At 36.9% G+C, this 18,366-nt stretch overlaps 1 protein-coding gene across 1 annotated transcript in view; it reads right to left on the bottom strand.

The window, feature by feature from the left end:
- Positions 1-18,366, bottom strand: part of LOC127853014 (monocarboxylate transporter 10-like) — a 42,826-nt gene that overhangs the window by 2,632 nt on the left and 21,828 nt on the right. The window contains exons 5-7 of the mRNA XM_052387131.1: positions 9,510-9,616; positions 8,601-8,673; positions 1-6,529 (exon numbers count right to left, since the gene is read on the bottom strand). The exon at positions 1-6,529 is cut by the window's left edge and continues 2,632 nt beyond it. Coding sequence (XP_052243091.1) covers positions 6,147-6,529; positions 8,601-8,673; positions 9,510-9,616 — 563 coding nt within the window. The 3' untranslated portion in view covers positions 1-6,146. The remainder of the gene's footprint in view (positions 6,530-8,600; positions 8,674-9,509; positions 9,617-18,366) is intronic.

Genomic DNA, 18,366 nt, shown 5'->3' with positions numbered 1-18,366 from the left:
AATAGCATTGTTAATAACATAACAAAACAATTGACTGCTTAAAAGGAAAGGAAGTTACATAAAGTACAATAGGTAAAAGCTATACAAATACTGTAAACACATACTTAACAGATACAGTTAACAATTATACAACATATTTCTGAAACAAAAATTATCATATATAATATAGAACGTAACTTTTTTTTATCCAAACATGAACTAATTTAAATACCAAAATATAAAATAACATATCTTTACTAGGTTAAACAATATATAATTAACTTTAACTGCACTATTAGTATATAACTTTTAATGACATTAATTATTGAAACTTCAATTTAAAACTGTTTGTAAAGGGTGAATAGCATTATTTGTTGATGTAAACAACAATTTACTAATAGAAGCTACACTACTGTAGATACAGAAAGACCATACTTTCAGTATGATGTTTTTATAAACAACTGAACAAAAATTGCTTGATTGATTAGATTGTTGATCCTTGTGCTCCATTACTTTATTGCTTTGTCAATCCAACCACTATGAGTTAATCAAATGCCATGTCAAATATGTTTTCATATACCCCCAACACTCCCTAACAACAAGACAACAAGACAGAAACAACAACTGCTGTTTATGGACCATGGTTTTCTGGATACTGTGAAACCATTATTAATCGTCAAGACATTAATTTTCGTCTTTTTCGTCCTTCGACCGATGGACGAATTCAAGATCTTAAAGAACAATCATGTCCCATATTTGAACCAAAGACTGAATTACCGTAGGCATGAGGCATTTAAATCCAGCGAAATCCACGCATATACACAGGGCTCGAAATTAACACTCGCAAAATGCGAGAAAACAAGATTGCAAGGTAAGTTATAAGCCACTAGTATTTTTTGCAAGAAAAGAAATAGTGGGGAAAAAACGAGTTATATTGCTAAATGCGTTCGACGGCGTGAACGCTAAACCGTAGGTCAATTTTTTGAACGTCCGAATACCCATATGCGGAAGCGCGCACCTTGTTTGTAGACTATTATACTTATAGTACAGATACCCGGATGGTATTGATACAAAGAACATGAAACATTCGACTATTCACACTCAAGTTAAATCCGGTTTTGACACAAAGAGGTGTACATTATACAGTGTACTGACAACTGACATTTCCTGTAAAACGCGAATGCAATAAGGCTGTATCGAATGCGTCGACTTCGTTCAGGTATAATAGTGTTGATTAGCGTTAATTGTTAACAACTTAATTACCCATTGTGTGTATTGTGTTTTTCATGGGTGTTGCAGATTATACAGCCAACACGCGGCGAATCCGGATTAAAGACAATACTATTAAACGCAATTAAAATATGGCGATGTGTGATCAACACCTGACTGAAATATATTCTGCGCTTTTATTACAAATTAATAAAGAACATATTGATTTGTGTTTGGTTGTCCTTGATTGTAATGGAAAAAGACTAATTGGCAATTGGCTACGTTGTTTAAAACACATTTTAACGGTTATTCAGTCCCACTTATCCGCTAATCATAACAAAGAACGTGTCAATGACATAAAATAATAAGGGACAGTTACTATCACCTGAAATAACAGACTTGTTAATGGGCATATGCCAAACAAGGCCCACCTCCTGCAAGTGACTACCAAGTGTCACCCCTCTTTCCCCAGCACGATTTTTTCGCAACCGCGTATTACATGTATTACAAACATTACAAACAAATCGGACGCTTTTTTTCAAAACCAGAAATGGAAGAATTTAAGTGCTGACAAAATAGTCATTTTTTTTAAAAAGGACGAAATTTCGTGCTGACGAAAAAAAATGGTTTCACAGTAATCTACAACAAAACACACAACAATAGTATTTCCATTAAAAAATATTTTAAATTTGTATTGTATAAAAATAGTATTGTAAAAAGGGTGAATTAAATGTTAGTTCTTTTCCCATCACATTGTTTTTCAAAAAAGCTCATTAAACAAGTAACAAAAAATCAATGGCCTATGAGTTTGCTAAGTAACAAAAAATAAATGGCCTATGAGTTTGCGGATATGTATAAAGGTCAACAACAATACTTGTATCATGGACTATTTGGAAAGCAGACACAAGGATCAATGTCACAGTCACAGTGTTCCAATAGAACATCACAGCAAGAAGTATATTTGATATAACACTTAAATAATATAACATGTACTGTATGAGGGACAGTTTCGTTGGCATATCTGAATATCACAGCATCAATCAAATTGATAAATAATTAACAGGTATCTTCATGTATCTAATCAAAACACAGCAATAACAGATTCAGTCCATAAAATCCTAACAAAAACAATGTTCAAACATGCAGCACTTGTGTATGGGCATGAAAATTAACTACTTGTTTTGGGTGGGGTTTCATCCCTGCTGAAAAAACTTTGATCAGAGCTTTGTCAAGTTTGTAAAAGACTGTTCAGGATTATGATCAAGAATGGACTATCAGGCATTCCTTGAGTGCCAATGGTCCCTAGGGGTGTACAGAACAACTTAACTATGAACATACACAAAGCAAAACTCAGCATATACGATTATTTCTGATGTGTATTTTCCAAAGAATATTGGACCTGTACCATACTTTCATACATATTATGGTTGTTTTAAGATAAAAGCTGCTAAGGTTACGGAGCCCCATGCCAACTATGCAAACAGAACAATGGTTGTTCTCTCAGTTGGTTAAGATAAATCATTTACCAAGAGCAGGTAAAACATATGCTGTAAAATATATTTCAATTTGGTTAAGTCAAAGCTTTTAGTGACTAAAAAATATATAAGGAAGACGTTTTTAATGAGTAATAACTGAAGAATTTCAACATTTTATCTTAATCAATATTCATAGGAGTGCTTCAAGTTTGACACATAACTGATTATAAAGTTAATGACAGAGCATCTAAATGGCACTAATAGGTGACTTGACATCTGTATGGCAATTAATTGAGGTCATAGTATTAAGTGAAGACACTGAATAAGTTTCACTTTGCTCATACCAATCTTGTTTATAATGTTATGCAAATGAAATACTTTTAATATAACAAGTGCGAGACAGTTCCATGACAGACATTGTAATACTGCAGTAAGCATCTCTACATCTAGTTTTATGTTTGTTTGTTAATTTGGATTTATCACTGTTTCAGTGGTCAGTTCACTAAATAACACCTTTCCTGGGATATCTTGTTTACCAATGCTAATTGAACATACTTATGTTAGTAACTGACAACTGCCCTACTTTAAAGACAGAGATAGGGGGATGATGGTGATAGAAAGAATTTCCTGAGCATTCCCATCACAAGTAATGTAATCCGGCTGGGGATCAAACCCTCAATCCTTGGATTTGTAGTCAAGCTCTCTACCAACTTAGCTAGCAAGCCCCTTTACTGGAATATCTTGTTTTAATTTATATTTTCAAGGCAGTTTGTAAAAACAATGCTTTGGGTTATTAGAAATTATAACAATTAAACACATTTAAAATATAACTGGCACATACACCAAAATAACACTACAGACTAAGAAAACATTTTTGTGACATATATGCAAAAAAATACTGCGTCTTGTACTATGTTTACACAAATATAAGTTTAGTTATCATTATCAATTGTTAAGTTTGTAATAACTTCACTTAACAATGTTTTAAATCGTTTTGTTCACTAGAATCTGTATTAATAAATCAAGTAAGAGGTTTTCCAATACTGGCCATAATCCCACTTTATTTTTCTTCCACTTTCTTTACAACCTACATGACAAGGTTTATTTATGTATTTGTTGACACGTGTAATATAATTACATAAAAATTTAAACAAAATAATAACACTAACATAATAACATAAAAATGATGTTAATGTTTGGAGCCTTATGACAAACTTTAAATGCTATTTGAAAAAACATGGCTTTGGTGATATTCGAGGCACTGAAAGGGACCTGCTAATCTATAAAATTAGCGAAGCTCTGGAAAAATGGGGCTAAATGCATGTGCGTAAAGTGCTGTGCCAGAGTAGCATGTGTAGGCTAATCAGGTATGACGATTTCCGCTTTGAATTAAAATAAATTATAAAGAAATTCTCTTCTTAATGAAAATGCAGTTAAGGCGTAAAGTGCCATCCCTGATTAGCCTTTGCAGAATGCCGTGAAACGTGAAGCAAATCTGGGACATTAATTAACCCTTACAATGCGGGAACCGAATATTTAAGGCCTTTGCAAACAGTTTGGATCCAGATGAGACACCACAGAAAGTGGCGTCTCATCAGGATCCAAACGGTTTGCTATTCTGATAGTATTCTTTGAAAAAATTGAAGAAAATGCTAATTTTTGAACTCCAGCCGACGACATTTAAGCAGACAATATTTTAGCAGATGACAAATTTCCCAGCATGCAAAGGGTTAACACGCATGCATTAAGCTCTGTGTTACTAGAGTGCTGCTGTTTTATCTAAAATTATGAATACAAAAAGAAACTAAGCAGTATACTGACTATATGAATGATGAATTCATGTGATTATAGTGCAAACCTTAAACCTTAACAACAACATTTTGCCCTTAGTTAAAAAATCTGAAAAGAATACACATATACATCAAAATACTTAAAAACAATATATACCTCTTGAAAAAAATAAAGTCGAAAGCAAGCATTCAAACACTAACAACAGAGCTTTGTATCAAATCATCAATTCATTGCCACAGAACATTAATTGAAGTGGTTGAAAAAATCAATGCTATAACTACTGCTCAGGGCTCTTGTTTATGAACTTATTATTATAATTAAAACTAAGATAAAGAATATTGCTTTACTTTTGAGTCTAGCTTGGCATTATCAGGAGATCCATCAAATCACAGCTACTTTAAACACTGAAAATCTTCTGCCTCAAAAGCACAAACGAAAAAGCTAAATGAAAAATCTAGTTCCATAAAAGCTAAAACTTGGTAAACCCATTTATGCCTAGCGTCTAGAAAAAAGGCTTTTGCAAACAGCGTAGACCCAGATGAGACGCCGCATGATGCGGCGTCTTATCAGGGTCTGCGCTGTTTGCTTAAGGGAATTTCTGTAAGAAATATTCTAAATATAAAAATAAGTATACTAGGTAGACCCAGATGAGACGCCGCATGATGCTGCGTCTTTCGGCGTCTTATCAGGGTCTGCGCTGTTTGCTTAAAGGAATTTCTGTAAGAAATATTCTAAATATAAAAATAAGTATATAGACATCCCTAATTTTGGAAATAAATTAATCCAATTTAGAAGGATGGGAGAGCCAACTAAGCATAAATGGGTTAAACTTACTACAACTTCATTACTTGGCACATCCAGTTTGGAAAGAACCTTCTATTTATGAAGTTTGAAAAAATAAAATTACATTCTGGAACACAATCTGCCCAAAATTACATTTTATTTCCATACAAATCCTGGGAAGCACCTGCATTAAATCTTGTAAATGCTTTTAAAGCGGTTTCCTTCCATTAAAAATGCAAACAGGCTTTTTCATTGACTGCACTGAATTGTCAATCAATTAATTAACATACAAATTACACGTAATATATTATTGTTCACTCACAAACGGCACCTGCTTAAATCACAAAAAAATACTGTCACCTGGCTGAAACTTAATATGCTTGGCACAAAATGCACCAAAAAAGCAAATGCAAGTGATTTTGGGGCCTTATTTATTTGAAGAACTTCATTAATGCCCTAGAACTGAGGTAAACTTTAAATCTATCTTATTTATCATAATATTACAGATGGGACTTGCTCTGTGAAAAGCCTAAACAGGATTTTTCCTAAGAAGAGACTATCTTAAAACATAAAATACCATACAAGCGGAAAGTGTTGTCCGGACTGCACAGGCTAATCTGGGACGACATTTTAGGCACATTCATTAAACCCCCTTTTCCCAGAGCACGGCCCATATTATAATGAAATGATCAACTATAATGTGAATACTACTATGCATTGTTCAATCCGCACTGTGTGCTCAAAATAGCTATTACAAATACAGTTTTTTTTGGCAATGCATCCATGTTTTCATTTATATTAATGCCATTTCCTTAATGCCAAATAACCCTTCCTTTGCGTTCCTCCTACCTGCCCTTTGTGCTTCAATAAGCAATTACTTTAAAACAATATGTCTATCTGCATTACTATTTAGATAGTTGTTTTCTCCTCACTGTCAAACAACACTTTCTTTGCCTCCATTTGTTCCTCAATCTTGTTTAACAAGGCATCGTCAACAGCAAAGGCATTCTGGTCATCTGCTTTAATAGAGGTTCCTACACTGATATGGGCTTGCAAAGAAGAGTCCTCGATCGTGTGGGTTTCCGTGACCTTCTGGTGACCTTGGAGCATTGGCGTGGCCTCTTCCTCCATGTGACCTGTGACCTTGGTGTCCTTGACCTTGGTGTCTTTGTGAGGTTTTGAAAACACCAGCAGTTCTTGTGACGTGAGCACCTGCATTTCAGTTGCTGGGCCTGACTTGGCAGGTGCTTTCATGAGCACTTGGTGTCGGAGACTTGAAGCTGACGCTGAAACTAGATAAAGAGAGGGAATGTTAAGACGCCAGTGTTTTCAGTAAATACTGTACTTAACCATGTATATTGCGCAGTTTTTTACTCCCAAATTTCAATGAGAAAATTTGCAGCGCTTAATACTGATTTGAGAAAAATTTATATTGCAATTTTAAATATAAATCATAGACGCCATATTTCTTTTTCCTACAAAAAAATTATCTTGCAAGCTAAAAGTGGCGTCATTGACATACCCATTAGCAGGTAACAGCAGCTGTGAGCGAGTTTTTATAGCAATTAATATGATTGAATACAATATTAACAAGAAACCGTCCGAGACGGGTGATGCTCCCCAAAGGTTTTTTTGGCACAATATTGCACTATATATTCAGATAAAAGGAAACGTCTTGAGGGCACAGTAGTTGGGGGGACAATTTTTTTTTTATAGAAAATTTCAAAGGGCCATAACTCTGTGAAAAATCATCTGACCAGAACCCGCTGATAATATGCACATCTCTTCTTGGTAGTGAAGCTTCCCATAAAGTTTCATTGAATTCCAGTCATTAGTTGCTGAGAAATAGCCCGGACAAAAATGTGCATGGATGGACAGACAGATACACACACGGACAGATGAAGCGGCGACTATAATTATGCTCCCCCTAAAATTAATTTTGGGGGAGCATAAAAACATGTCTTTATTGGTGTTTTGCGCAACTGACAACACTTGCTGAGTAATCTGAGATGCATAGCAACCCTTAAGAATGTGAAAATATGTCATGACATTGATAGGCATATATAAATATTGAACTTTCAAACGTATTGTGTAAGCATCATGTGCTCTTCTACCAAAAGTACTATGTTACTTGTAAATGGCTGTAAAGGAGGATTGTGAAGTGTCCTGAATGTATGCGTAACGCAGCATGCTCATGCAATGTTTTTTATCATAATTCCCCATTGTATCAGGAAGGATTGTATAAAACATTGCAGGATTAACTTTTGACTGCTGACTACAAAACAAGAGATTGCCAAGCAATATAGTCCCCTACAGGTGAAACTCGACCATTGTCAGTATTTTTTTTTATTTGTTGCCATAGCAACCAGAATTCTTGATGTAGGACCAAAATGAAATGACTTGCATAATCTCCATATTGCCATCTATCCATGTTTCAAGTTTCATGAAAAAATATGAAGAACTTTAAAAGTTATCGCAGGATCCAGAAAAGTATGACAAACAGACTGACAGACAGAGAGCAAACCATAAGTCCTCTCCGGTTTCACCGCGAGGGGACAAAAAGAGATGACAAGCAATATGGTACCCTATCGGTGAAACTCCACCATTGTCAGTAATTTTTTTTTATTTGTTGCCATAGCAACCAGAATTCTTGACGTAGGACCAAAATGAAATGACATGCATAATGTCCATATTGCCATCTATCCATGTTTCAAGTTTCATGAAAAAATATGAAGAACTTTTAAAGTTATCGCAGGATCCAGAAAAGATTGACAGATAGACTGACAGACTGACTGACAGACAGACAGATGGAGTGCAAACCATAAGTTCCCTCCGGTTTCACTGGTAGGGGACACAAATGTATGTGCAAATATTATTTGGTCATTAAAGCATAGTTCAAACAAATCAAACTGAATTTTACATGCAAAATAATTTAAGTTTTCTCTAAAAGCTTGTAGGTGGCTAAAAATCTCAGGAGAAATGGCACAACAGGTAAAATACCTTAGAAAACTTAAAAACTATAACAATATGTTATTTGCCTAAACAATTAGAGACTTTTTGGATCCATTCCTTCATGGAAGGTAAGATTTTCAAGATGTTGACTGAAAACTGATCACTATATACACGGCACCTACCCAAGTACGCCAAACAAGCACGACTTAAGCCACACTGGACAATATAAGGATTAAATATATCTGGTTCAAGTTTTATCAAAGTTAAAAAAAAATATATTATGATATATTTCTTCCTGTGCTAAATATGTCATACAATGTTTCATAAGCTTGTTCTTCTTGGCTATATTTGAAATCTAACAAGTTTGACCCTAAATTCTAATGTAATACAGTTAAGGTAAGTTAAACCAACCTGTAACATCTTTGAAGACATCTATATTTGAGACAGATGCAAATTCCATTGCTTCTGTAACTGCTGGATAACTCTGAAATAACAAAAAGGCATCCTTACACTACAAATGTATCTCAAATAATAGCAATTATGCCATTTATAAGTAAGTTAGGGATCATTAAATTTGTAATTTTTATTCAGATTCACAAAACCTTTATTTCAATATTCAAGCAATAAAAAAGAACAGATGAATTTGGTAGTCACTAAGCATTATAATATGACGTTGACATAATTAAAGATCCAGTATGCTTTGGTTGAAATATCATGAAATAGACGTTAAGGACCACTTCCACTCACATTTCAAAATAAATAATAATCATTCTATGCACAATCATTAACTCTTTCAGTGCGGGAACCAAATTTTGAAGGCCTTTGCAAACAGTTTGGATCCAGATGAGACGCCACAGAACGTGGCGTCTCATCAGGATCCAAACTGTTTGCTTTTTGGATAGTATTCTTTGAAAATAATCAAAGAAAATGCTAATTTTAGAAATTGAGCAGACGACATTTTAGCAGACAACAAATTTCCCAACATGCAAAGGGTTAAACTGGAAACCACAGGAAACATTTTAGGCACGCTCTGAGGTAACAGGGCTTAATGCATATGTGTAAAATGTCATCCCAGATTAGCCTGCGCAGTCTCAACAGGCTAATCAGGGATGACACTTGCTGTATAAACTAGATTTTGCTAAACAGAGACTTCCTTTAAATAAAAAATACCATCCAACCAGAAAGAATTTCTCTGATTAGCTTGTGTGGACTGCATAATTTTGTGGTTAATCTCGGAAGACATTTTACACACTTTTAATAAGAACCTTTTTTTTTCAGAGCAAAGTTTATTCAAGTTCTTTTTATTGTGACAGCCCTTACCTGGTCCAGTTTTGGAATGAGGAACATGATGATGGCCCCTAGGATGGGTGGCACCCCAGCAATGTGAAATGCTATTCTATAATCACCAAAGTAGTCGTACATCCAGCCTGAAACCACAGAGATACATCCAATCTTCTATATGAGGCATGTCAAGGAAAACGTGGGCTTAATTACCACACATATTATAATATTAGTGTCACTCGAAATCAGTCTTTGTTCCAGATCAGCTTATGCAGTCTGCACAGATCAGTCTTAACTGAAAATCAGCCTCCCAGTAAGCAGTCTGCATGTATCAGTCGTTGCCGTAATTTAACCTATCCAGTCTGCATAGATCAGGCTGTCCCATATCAGCCTGTGAAGTCTGCACATATCAGTCTGTGAAGTCTGCACATATCAGCCCGTGAAGTTTGCATATATCTGTGTTTTCAATATCAGCCTATGCAGTTGACTTCCATCAGTCGGTCAAATATCAGCCTATCTTGTCTGCATCGATCTGTTTGTCCCATATCAGCCTGTACATTCTGCACAGATAAATCTGTCCTATATCAGCCTGTGTAGTCTATACAGATCTGTCTCCCCAATATCAGCCTCTGCAGTCTTCACATATCAGTGTGTCCCATATTAGCCTATGCAATCTACACAGATCAGTCTGTCTCATATCAGCCTATGCAATCTACACAGATCAGTCTGTCTCATATCAGCCTATGCAATCTACACAGATCAGTTTGTCTCATATCAGCCTATGTAGTCTGCACAGATCAGTTTCTCTCATATCAGAATATGCAGTCTGCACAGATCAGTCTGTCTCATATCAGCCTATGTAGTCTGCACAGATCAGTTTGTCTCATATCAGCCTATAAAGTCTACACAGATCAGTCTGTCTCATATCAGCCTATGCAGTCTACACAGATCAGTCAGTCTCATATCAGCATATGCAGTCTGCACAATTCAGTCTGTCCCATATCAGCCTATGCAGTCTGCACAGATCAGTTTGTTCCATATAAGCCTATGCAGTCTACACAGTTCAGTCGTCTCATATCAGCCTATGCAGTCTTCATATATTAGTCAGTCCCATATCAGCCTATGCAGTCTGCACAATTCAGTCTGTCCCATATCAGCCTATGCAGTCTACACAGATCAGTCTGTCTCATATCAGCCTATGCAGTATACACAGATCAATCTGTCCCATATCAGCCTATGCAGTCTGCACAATTCAGTCTGTCCCATATCAGCCTATGTAGTCTACACAGATCAGTCTGTCTCATATCAGCCTATGCAGTCTACACAGATCAGTCTGTCCCATATCAGCCTATGCAGTCTGCACAATTCAGTCTGTCCCATATTAGCCTATGCAGTCTGCACAATTCAGTCTGTCCCATATCAGCCTATGCAGTCTGCACAGATCAGTCTGTCTCATATCAGCCTATGCAATCTACACAGATCAGTCTGTCTCATATCAGCCTATGCAGTCTACACTGATCAGTCTGTCTCATATCAGCCTATGCAGCCTGCACAATTCAGTCTGTCCCATATCAGCCTATGTAGTCTACACAGATCAGTCTGTCTCATATCAGCCTATGCAGTCTACACAGATCAGTCTGTCCCATATCAGCCTATGCAGTCTGCACAATTCAGTCTGTCCCATATCAGCCTATGCAGTCTGCACAATTCAGTCTGTCCCATATCAGCCTTTGCAGTCTGCACAGATCAGTCTGTCTCATATTAGCCTATGCAATCTACACAGATCAGTCTGTCTCATATCAGCCTATGCAGACTACACTGATCAGTCTGTCTCATATCAGCCTATGTAGTCTGCACAGATCAGTTTGTCCCATATAAGCCTATGCAGTCTACACAGTTCAGTCGTCTCATATCAGCCTATGCAGTCTTCATATATTAGTCAGTCCCATATCAGCCTATGCAATCTACACAATTCAGTCTGTCCCATATCAGCCTATGCAGTCTACACGAATCAGTCTGTCCCATATCAGCCTATGCAGTCTGCACAATTCAGTCTGTCCCATATCAGCCTATGCAGTCTGCACAATTCAGTCTGTCCCATATCAGCCTATGCAGTCTACACAGATCAGTTTGTCTCATATCAGCCTATGCAGTCTGCACAGATCAGTCTGTCTCATATCAGCATATGCAGTCTGCACAGTCAGTCTGTCTCATATCAGCCTATGCAGTCTACACAGATCAGTTTGTCTCATATCAGCTTATGCAGACTGCACAGATCAGTTTGTCTCATATCAGCATATGCAGTCTGCACAGATCAGTCTGTCTCATATAAGCCTATGCAGACTACACAGATCAGTTTGTCTCATATCAGCCTATGCAGTGTACACAGATCAGTTTGTCTCATATCAGCATATGCAGTCTGCACAGATCAGTCTGTCTCATATCAGCCTATGCAGTCTACACAGATCAGTTTGTCTCATATCAGCTTATGCAGTCTGCACAGATCAGTCTGTCTCATATAAGCCTATGCAGACTACACAGATCAGTCTGTCTCATATCAGCCTATGCAGTGTACACAGATCAGTTTGTCTCATATCAGCATATGCAGTGTACACAGATCAGTTTGTCTCATATCAGCCTATGTAGTGTACACAGATCAGTTTGTCTCATATCAGCCTTTGCAATTTTCACAGATCCGTCTGTCTCATATCAGCCTATGCAGTCTACACAGTTCAGTCTGTCCAATATCAGCCTATGCAATCTACACAGTTCAGTCTGCCCCATATCAGTCTATGCAATCTACACAGATCAGTCTGACTCATATAAGCCTATGCAGTGTACACAGATCAGTTTGTCTCATATCAGCCTATGCAGTCTACACAGATCAGTTTGTCTCATATCAGCCTATGCAGTCTGCACAGTTCAGTCTGCCCCATATCAGCCTCTGCAATCTACACAGATCAGTCTGACTCATATAAGCCTATGCAGTGTACACAGATCAGTTTGTCTCATACCAGCCTATGCAGTCTACACAGATCAGTCTGACTCATATAAGCCTATGCAGTGTACACAGATCAGTTTGTCTCATATCAGTCTATGCAGTCTACACAGATCAGTTTGTCTCATATAAGCCTATGCAGTGTACACAGATCAGTTTGTCTCATATCAGCCTATGCAATCTACACAGTTCAGTCTGCCCCATATCAGTCTATGCATTCTACACAGATCAGTCTGACTCATATAAGCCTATGCAGTGTACACAGATCAGTTTGTCTCATATCAGTCTATGCAGTCTACACAGATCAGTTTGTCTCATATAAGCCTATGCAGTGTACACAGATCAGTTTGTCTCATATCAGCCTATGCAGTGTACACAGATCAGTCTGTCTCATATAAGCCTATGCAGTCTACACAGATCAGTTTGTCTCATATAAGCCTATGCAGTGTACACAGATCAGTTTGTCTCATATCAGCCTATGCAGTCTACACAGATCAGTCTGTCTCATACCAGCCTATGCAGTCTACACAGATCAGTTTGTCTCATATCAGCCTTTGCAATTTTCACAGATCAGTCTGTCCCATATCAGCCTATGCAGTCTACAAAGATTAGTCTGGTCCCATATCAGCCTATGCAGTCTACACAGATCAGTCTGACTCTAATCAGCCTATGCGGTCTACACAGACTAGTCTGTCTCATATCAGCCTCTGCAGTCTACACAGATCAGTCTGTCCCATATCAGCCTATGCAGTATACACAGATCAGTCTGTCTCATATCAGCCTATGCAGTCTACACAGATCAGTCTGTCCCATATCAGCCTATGCAGTATACACAGATCAGTCTGTCCCATATCAGCCTATGCAGTATACACAGATCAGTCTGTCTCATATCAGCCTATGCAGTATACACAGATCAGTCTGTCTCATATCAGCCTATGCAGTATACACAGATCAGTCTGTCCCATATCAGCCTATGCAGTCTACACAGATCAGTTTGTCTCATATCAGCCTATGCAGTCTACACAGATCAGTCTGTCCCATATCAGCCTATGCAGTCTACACAGATCAGTCTGTCTCATATCAGCCTATGCAGTATACACAGATCAGTCTGTCCCATATCAGCCTATGCAGTCTACAAAGATTAGTCTGGTCCCATATCAGCCTATGCAGTCTACACAGATCAGTCTGACTCTAATCAGCCTATGCGGTCTACACAGACTAGTCTGTCTCATATCAGCCTATGCAGTCTACACAGATCAGTCTGTCCCATATCAGCCTATGCAGTCTAAACAGATTAGTCTGACTCTAATCAGCCTATGCAGTCTACACATTTTTTAGTCTGTCCCATATTAACCTATGCAGTCAACACAGTTCAGTCTGTCCCATATCACCTTATGCAGTCTACACAGATCAGTATGTAACATAATTAGCCTATGCAGTCTAAACAGATCAGTCTGACTCTAATCAGCCTATGCAGTCTACACAGATCAGTCTGTCCCATATCAGCCTATGCAGTCTGCACATATCAGTCTGTCCCATATCAGCCTATGCAGTTTGCACAGTTCAGTCTGCCTCATATCAGCCTATGAAGTCATCACGGATCAGTCTGTCTTATATGAGCCTATGCAGTCTTCACAGATCAGTCTGTCCTGTCCCATATCAGCCTATGCAGTATGCACAGTTCATTCTGTCTCATATCAGCCTATGCAGTATGCACAGTTCAGTCTGACTCATATCAGCCTATGCAGTCTGCAAATATCAGTCTGTCTCATATCAGTCTATGCAGTCTACACAGATCAGTCTGTCCCATATCAGCCTATGTAGTCTACACAGATCAGTCTGAGTCATATCAGCCTCTGCTGTCTACACAATTCAGTCTGTCTCATATCAGTCTATGCAGTCTACACAGATCAGTCTGTCCCATATCAGCCTATGCAGTCTACACAGATCAGTCTGTCTCATACCAGTCTATGCAGTCTACACAGATCAGTCTGTCTCATATAAGCAGTCTACACAGACTATTCTGTCTCATATCAGCCTATGCAGTCTACACAGAGCAGTCTAACTCATATCAGCCTATGCTGTCTGCATAGGTCAGTCTGTCTCATATCAGTCTATGCAGTCTACACAGTTCAGTCTGTCTCATATCAACTTATGCAGTCTGCACAGTTCAGTCGTCTCATATCAGCCTATGCAGTCTACACAATTCAGTCTGCCTATATCAGTATGTGCAATCCGCACATATATGTCTGCCTAAAATCAGCATAATGCTGGCGGCACTGCTAATTCAGGAGGACAATTCTTTCTTGTAATACTTTTTCTGTTAATAATAAATTCTTCTTACTATAAATTTGCAGACTGCTCAGACTGATCCGGGGCGGAACTTTGAAGCATTTGCATTACACTATTACACTTACATTATTACATTATATAATTTAATTGTTCTGAAAAGTGTGTGTTCAATAATGGTGTCATTTGAGTCATGAAAAGAGTAGATTGCTGAAAATTCTGTTACAGTTTTGAAAAACATGTCAGCATTATGCATAACCAAACCAAATGAAGGTTTCATTGTTTGTAGGTCAATGCATCAAAAATACTTAAAGGCAGGGCAGTTTACATGTTATACAACATACCTCATTGGTAAACCCATTGTATGTACTGTAAGTGAACTCATATTTTTAAACATAGTTATTATATCCAGTAGAGCTCCAGATGAGGCGTGGCCTTGCATATTAGGTACACATTAAATAATACCTATAAATGCATTGACAAATATTGGTGAAAATACAAAGTCTTGCAGTTTCCTTCAGTTTAAAGGGGCCTTTTCACAGATTTTGGCATGTTTTGAAGTTAAGTCATTAAATGCTTTATATTGATAAATGTAAACATTGGGTCTAAAAAGCTCCAGTAAAAAAAAAATAATACAATTTCAGAATTTTAAAAAAGTAACCCTCAAAGGGGCTCGAACCACTGACCCCTGGAGCCATGGAGCAAAAGTGTACCGCTCTATCCACTAGACTATCCGCTCTTATACCATTTGAATTGTATTTATTACCTCATAATATGCAGTCCACGTAGTATAAAAAAATACGACGACAACAACAGAACTCTCCAAATTATTAAATGGTTTCACGTTGCAACGCTTTATAATTTTCAGGTTTTTAAATCATCAAAAGACGCACACAATGGATATTTTAGAGCATGGTAAATGTTCAGTATTACTGTTTCCTCACAAATATCATAACTAAATCGAAAATTTGCGAATCTGAAACAACTTTTTTCAATTTTGTCAATTTACCAAAGCGTGAAATTTTAGGCCCCTTTAAACTTAAAAAAAATAAAATTCTTGATTGTATCAAAGCCTGAGGCTTATTGAAAAGCTCTTGAGCCCGTTTCCTGGATATTACCATTACTTGGTGTCTTTGGGTGAGATATCCTACAAGTGCCTTATGTGTACATTTAGGATTTATGGATGTTCCATCTTATCAAAAAATAAATCAATTGTGTCAGTATTGTCTCAAAGTCGTCAGGTGATATTTATTGACTGTTACATGGTTGTTATGTAGAATTTATTATTATATACCCGGTACCTATTTACATAATCCAATCAGTTGACGCCATTTGTACCATGTGACAGACCAATATTTAACAATAATGGATGGTCAGAGTTTTACCAAACAGTACCCATAATTTATGAGTCAACTTCACGACAAATCTCCCTACTACTTACACAAAATCTACATGGTGTTGAAACTGGATATTTTATCTGATCTGCATAAAGTCTTTTTAAATTTGTACATTGTATAAAACATGCTTAAAATAACATAATAAGTATCCCCTAAGGGCAAAAATTTGTTGACTGCGAACATCATAAAACCTCACAAAATGATGTTAAAGCTAGCACTCATTCTCGGATTGATGGGATATATAAGATCTTCTGATTCAGAATTTCAGCTGTGTACTCTTTTTTTAACAATGTATTTTCTAAGATAGTATTAAGATTTCATCAAATATATGGTAAACAAAACAGGATCTGAGCACTCACATGTAATAACCGTTATCAAACTTTCAAAGGAACATCCTAGCATGTCGTGCTGTCTCTACAGAACATACACTTGCATTTTTTTCAATTTTATTAATACATTCCAGCTGCTCTCTGTGAAAAGGGGGTTTAATGCATGTGTGTAAAGTGTTGTCCCAGATAAGCCTGTGCAGTCAGCACAGGATAATCAGGGACTACACTTTCTTCTTAAATTCGATATTTGCTAAAACAGACTTACTTTAAAGGAAAAATATCATAAAAGCGGAAAGTGTCGTCCCTGATTAGCCTGTGCATACTGCAGAGGCTAATCTGAGACAACACTTTCCGCACATGCATTAAATCTCTTTTTCACAGAGCATGGCCTTTTTTATTTATACCAGATGTCAAATACGGTCATTTTTTGCATTGTTGTTTTGGGGTCTATATATTATTGGCATGGCAGATCAAGGATGTGTGGGACTAGTTCTGTTTAAATCTTATAGGGAGCTCTGCACCACTTATTTTAAAATACCCCTATGTAAGTAAAGCATCTTACATGGCATATGATAACAATTATTTATATTCTATAGTTATCTGAAACCGTTGTAATTCAGACACTGCCTGCGATAACCTTAGCTAACTTGTTATCAGTCCACATCTGTAACCATTTAATTCAACTATTAAGATATCATACAAATAAAGTGCATGAGAAAGTGAAACAGTGATCATACAACACTGGAAGAAATTACCATTATACCTGTTTTATAATTCACAACTTTATTTGTTGTCATGAATTTGCCATTGTGCAAATTATATGTCCCAGTAGCAAAGATGTCCTTGGTTTGATCTCAAATTTGGGACTGGCCAAAAGACACCAAAATTGGTTTGTACCAATGAAATGGACTCAAGAATGTCTTAATAACCAATAGGCTTTTGTTGCAATCTAACTTCCGGTAAAATGAAAGATTTCCAACCAATATTAAAATAATCAGTTTTAAATTCATAGAAAAATAAATGGATTTAAACCCAGCGCCCTCACACTACTTTGGGGGAAGGGGTCTGCAGCCCTTAGGAGGGGGAATTTTTGCGGTGTTTCCCCTTTTGGGGGATTTTTTTACTTACTCTCTCATTATTACATTTGTACATGTTTTCACTGAATTCATTGCATTTTTCATAATTTAGTATGTTTGAAAAGATTAAATTGAAATAGAATTGAGATATAATAATCATGAGATGACACATATCTTAAAAAAAAAAAAAAAAAAAAAAAAAAAAAAAAAATTTTTTTTTTTTTTAGGGGGAATTTTCCCCCAAAATAGTATACTTTTCAGATGGGGGACTGCCGCCGAAATTCGGCGGCAGATTTGATAGATTGAGGGCCCTGAAACCTATGGTTCTAGGAGGAAAACACATGTTGTAGATACTATTAGTCCATAACAGCTCAGTAACTGTAACCTTTAAAAAGCTATATTATAAAGATTATGTAGTTACAAGAGTGCAACCACTTTAGGCAGTTAAGTGGTATTTGAAATAATGAAGCCAAGTCTAGGTGCTTTATATTTGGTCATAAATTAACTTAAGCCATGTAGGCAAACTCTGTAACATAGTTGTTAATGTCACAATTGAACTTCAAGATGGTTTTTTTTCAAATGAACTTTAACAATAATTAAATGATGCTTAAAAATTTAACAGTTTACCTACACAAAGTCAACATTTCATTGGCCAACTATCATCTCACACATTATGTCTGGGCATTGTTGTGTGGGGTATGATATATTATTCCAAGGTTGCTATGGTGAATCAGATCTTGTGGCTTGAAGTTCCCAGTTCTTTTTTCACTGACAGGAACATTCTCAAAATATTTCAAAAGACACCAA

This window comes from Dreissena polymorpha, chromosome 12, assembly GCF_020536995.1.
Source record: "Dreissena polymorpha isolate Duluth1 chromosome 12, UMN_Dpol_1.0, whole genome shotgun sequence".
Lineage (NCBI taxonomy): Eukaryota > Metazoa > Mollusca > Bivalvia > Myida > Dreissenidae > Dreissena > Dreissena polymorpha.
The sequence above is the reverse complement of the archived record's forward strand: the minus strand, read 5'-3'. Positions and strand labels throughout refer to the sequence as shown.